Source organism: Otolemur garnettii, unplaced genomic scaffold (genome assembly GCF_000181295.1).
Source record: "Otolemur garnettii isolate 467f Iridium unplaced genomic scaffold, OtoGar3 scaffold00037, whole genome shotgun sequence".
Classification (NCBI taxonomy): domain Eukaryota; kingdom Metazoa; phylum Chordata; class Mammalia; order Primates; family Galagidae; genus Otolemur; species Otolemur garnettii.
The window spans coordinates 1,631,464-1,636,523 of record NW_003852432.1 but is presented as its reverse complement, the minus strand read 5'-3'; the positions used below and the strand labels follow the sequence as shown (position 1 = coordinate 1,636,523).

Below are 5,060 nucleotides of genomic sequence, written 5' to 3'. Positions count from 1 at the left end.
TGGCAAGTTAGACAGGCAGGAAAAGTTTAACAGTGCTTTAGAAGATGGAATGGAGATAGTGGAAAGGTATAGTTAGTGTGCTTTGAATAATTTCAATTCCTATGAACAGTAGGAGGGAAACTCATTTTTCTCTGATAGAACTATGTCTCTTCCTTTGATAATTATTGTCTTTTCCTACTTTACCACCAAGGCAGTGACCAAATAAGGGAAAGAGAGTTTCAGAGGAAAGATGTATACATACCAGTCCTTTTCCTCCTGAAGGAATAGGAATAAGCAACAACTGCCAGTGAATCTGTTCTTGTTCAGGAGGTTGAAATAGTTGACTGTTGCTTGAGTTGGTATAGTCAATAGTAGACAGCTAATAGAGCAGTGTAGAAAGTATAAATCATCTCTATAACAATAATTCAAGCATTGACTATTCTCTGAATGCCATTTTGGATGCAATAATGCAAAGATGTTCTGACAGCAGTCTTTAAAATACCGTTTGGGGAGAGAGGGTGGATATAAGGAGTTTTGCACAATTAACTAAATATAAATGGTTTGCCAAAGCCCTTAAAAGGGACGAGGGTAATGGTTGTAGACCCATTGCCCCAAGGGCTTTATTAATAGTTTAGTAGGCAGAGACATCAGAAGCAATACCTTTCATTTAGAGGTGAAAGGGGCTCTTCTTACCAGTCACTATGTTCTTGAGCTTTTCAGTAACATTAGTCAGGCTCGAGGCACAGAGATGGTTTCCTAGCCTGGATCAGTGCTTATTTATCAGTTTACTTTGGTCATCCAAGGTAAATAGGAGTTTTTTTGTAAATGGGCCTTTGCCTTTCCAATTGTACATTATTACCAAGAGATTTTCTGGAGTGCTTTATTACTTCTTGTGAAAACTTGACTAAGGTTGAGGTGCAGGCACTGAGACAGGTGAACTGATTTGTATGCTGTATGTATGCATACACCTGCAGACAGGTGATCTGATTTGTATGCTCGCCCCACTTGGCGTCTGTGCGTGAATGGGTTTACGTGCAGGTATTCTCCACTGTGCTATTCTCGCTGTGTGTTTTGTTTTTGCCATTTGTGAGGAATAGTTGTGTATAAATGAGTCAGATCCAAGCTCTTCCTAGGCTTTCTCATTCAGGAACTTCAAGCATCTGCCCTATTTTCTGGCTGGTTTGTTTGTTTGAGAGCTTATTTTTTTAGAGTTCCCTGACAGGATGGCCAGGGTATGGGTTCTTAAGACAGGCATTGAACAAAGTCTTTTGGTGGAAGTTTCAGAGTCTAATTGCTGATCAGAAAAGGTAAAAATGAAAAGCATACCTTTAAACTGGATTAGGAAGACAGTCTTTGTGTGTGTTGTCATAGTGTAGCCAGGGAGAAGCAATTTAGGCTAAGATCCGTGTGCTTGGGGTACTGACAGTGATTAGAAATTAATCTGACCACTAATTTTTAAGAATTAGGATGTGCTTACTTTTTTGATAGAATTTTTATTAAAATAGAAGGGTAAATGAATTTTTGTGTATTAATACAATGGAATTCTCTACAGCTGTGAAAAATGAATAAACCGCAGATAGAATATCGCTTATCTGAAATACTCAGGGTTGGAAATGTTTCAGATTTTGAATTTGTTTTACATTTTGTAATATTTCCGTTGTACTTAGTAGTTAAGCATCCCTAATTCAAAAATCCTAAACCTGAAATGCTCCAATGAACATTTCCTTTGATTCTTAGGTCAGTGCTCAAAGAGTTCTGAATTTTGGAGCATTTCAGTTTTTCACATTTGGAATGCTCAACTTTTATAGTGTTTCTTATCAATATGGATGAGTTTTATGAAACAAGAAGAGCAAAAGAAGCAAGTTGTTAGTGGGCACATGCAGCAAACTTAATTAAAATAATGTTTAGAAATAGGAAAAACAAAACCACATTGCTTAGGGATGAACTGTACAAAACAAAAAACAAGGGAAGGATTATGACACAGTCAGGATAATGGTGGGAATCTTTAAGAGGGGCTATTTAGAGAGGGGCCTAAAAGGAATCTAAGGGAACCTAAAAGGTACTGGCAGTGTTGTAGTTCTTAACTTGGTTGGTATTTATTGTTTACTTTCCTTATTCTTTAACTTACACATACAGGTTTAAATGCACTTCTGTATTTACATTAATATGTCAGGATTTAAAGCATTAGTTAAGATGGAGAGGTGAGGGAGAAATGTCAACCAAGTGTGAAAGTGGAAATATGAGTGACTCCCTTCGTACTCCTTTCTCTTTTCCTTTGATTTAGCTTCCTTTAAAAGGATGATTCCTTTACAGAGAACTCTAGGGTCTTGTTTGAGAAGCATTCTATATTTACACAAGCTTCCAACCTTCTATCCTCTAAACCTTTTTCAGCAGCTATTTTTTATTTCTTGGTCTTGTTTTTTTGTTTTGTTTTAACAAACAGGGTCTTGCTCAAGCCCAGGCTAGAATGAAGGGGCTATTCACAACTGTGATCATAGTGTCTCAAATTCCTGGCCTCAGGTGATCTTCCTGAGTAGGTGGGACTACAGGTGGATGTCAAGGTGCCTAGCTGGCTATTTCTTACTTTGAAGTGTGGAATTGAGTTTTTCAGGTCTAGTGAAGCCAGTGCTTGAGGACCCCCTCACCCCTGCCCCCATCAACCTGTTTGTTACATTGTGCCTCTCTGAACAAAGATAATGTGAGTATCTTAGGTCATTTGGGTTATTTTTTTCATAGGCCTCTTTGTCCCTTTTCTCATTTGAAATCTTCCTTTCTTCTCTCCTACAAATATATATATATTATTAAATCATAGCTGTGTACATTAAAGCAATCATGGGGTACAATGTGCAGTTTTTACATACAATTTGAAATGGTTCTATCAAACTGGTTAACATAGCCTTCATGGCATTTTCTTAGTTACTGTGTTAAGACATTTATATTCTACACCTAGTAAATTTCTCCATGTACTCCATTTCCATGTACTCTTGTAAGATGCACCATAGGTGTGGTCCCACCAATTACTCTCCCTCCACCCATCCCTCCTCTCCCCTTCCTCTCCCTCTTCCCCTTCTTCTTGGGCTATAATTGGGTTATAGCTTTTATAAGAATGCTATAAGTTGGTTTCATAGTAAGACTGAGTACATTGGATACTTTTTCTTCCATTCTTGAGATACTTTGCTAAGAAGAATATGTTCCAGCTCCATCCATGTAAACATGTAAGAGGTAAAGTCTCCTACAAATATTTAAAAGTTAAATGCCCACAGGCTTCAGAGTTCTTCATAGTTGCAAATGGACACTATGCCTGGTACCTTTGATTAGTGAGATGAAAGGAACTACTGCTGTTGGGAACCTAAAGGTGCTTTTTAGAGTCTTCTGTTTCAGTCTTTCAGGGCATGGGTTTTCTAGATTATTTCTGTAATTTCTGTCTTTACCTAGACTATAAGAGCTGTCTGCACTGTCTACAAGGAAAGTATGAACTCTGGATTACTGTTTCCATGTTAGCCTTGGGCATGGTTAATTCCTCCTGGATAGTATGTGGGGTCTTCTTTGAGCTTCCCCCCTTTTAAGCATTCCATTGTTTGTTTTCATCCCAGAATGGAAAGTGTAACTAAAGATACTATTTTTTTTAAATTAATACATTTTTTTAATAGAGATGACGTCTCACTGTGTTGCCCAGACTGGTCTCAAGCTCTTGGCTTCAAGCAGTCCTTCTGCCTTGGTCTCCCAAAGTGCTGGAATTATAGGCATGAGCCACCATGCCTGGCCTGAGATAATAACTTTTTAATAATTGAAAGGAACACAAGTGATGTTTGCTAGGATGAAATTCAAAGGTCATTAATCTCCATGTCTCACATGCCTTTTCACCTCAGTCTTGTTTATTTTATGACTTTCCTATTGCTTAATTCCTACTGGTATTTCTGGGTCCATCACTTCAGAATATGAGCCAAGGCTTAATGTAGGTATTTCACTTACATTAAGTGAAATTAATAGCAATCTTAGTCATTTAGTCATTTGACAATACTGAGTGCCTTTGATGTTGCTCTAGATGTTGGGGATACAGGAGTGGACAATCTATATTATGGTGGTATATCACCTTTAACCACTAATTATCTCATTTTTTTCCTTCCACTTAGGTCCTCTCAGGTTGTGCCATCATTGTCCGAGGGCAGCCTCGTGGTGGGCCTCCTCCTGAACGGCAGATCAACCTCAGCAACATTCGCGCTGGAAATCTGGCCCGCCGGGCAGCTGCCACGCAACCTGATGCAAAAGATACCCCTGATGAGGTACGACGTGCTTCCTGAGGCTGTCGACCTAAGGAACAGCCTACTCTCTTCCATCACTGGTGCAGTGTAATGTGTTCTTTTGCTGTGTATTTTGAGTACTTTTGTATCATAGGACTGATGGATCTACCCACAGCGGCTTCCATCTGTTGTTTATATGTTTTCTACCTTTAGCAGCAGTTGTAGTCTTGGAGTTTTTTCTCTTACCCTTTCCCATAGGCTTGGGTTTGTCATATTTTCACTACTCCTTGTCTTGGAATATGTTAGGAGCATTCCTTGGTAGTCTCAGCCATTTATAGTCACAATTGGTTATGACAGAACTCTCTTAATTAATTTATTTTTGAATTCTTTATTCATTGCTCAAAATTCAGAAGGTTATACAGTGAAAACTCTGGTACTTCCCCAGAGACAACTGATGTTATTAGAGTCTTGTGTCTCCTTCCAGAGATATTTAATGCTTACAAGAGCAGCCACTCTGATTTTTATAAATGATAGCATACTGTAAACGCTGGGGTCATACTTTATTACAAATTTTTACCCTGGGATTCATATACCTCAAAGGCATCTGTGAACCCCAAGAAATTGCAAACTATTGTGCAAATCTGAATTTTTTTTTTTTTTTTTTGCGGTTTTGACCAGGGCTGGCTTTGAACCCACCACCTCCTGCATATGGGGTTGGCACCCTACTCCTTTGAGCCACAGGTGCCGCCCAAATCTGAATTTTTTTAGAGGAAGTTGTTATCAGTTTCTTTTTCTTTCTCTCTCTCTCTTTCTTTCTTTCTTTCTTTCTTTTTTTTTTTT

General features: G+C 38.5%; 1 protein-coding gene across 1 annotated transcript in view; it reads left to right on the top strand.

Moving 5' to 3' along the window:
• SND1 (staphylococcal nuclease and tudor domain containing 1) overlaps positions 1-5,060 on the top strand; it is a 458,234-nt gene that overhangs the window by 34,599 nt on the left and 418,575 nt on the right. The window contains exon 2 of the mRNA XM_012805151.2: positions 4,113-4,262. Coding sequence (XP_012660605.1) covers positions 4,113-4,262 — 150 coding nt within the window. The remainder of the gene's footprint in view (positions 1-4,112; positions 4,263-5,060) is intronic.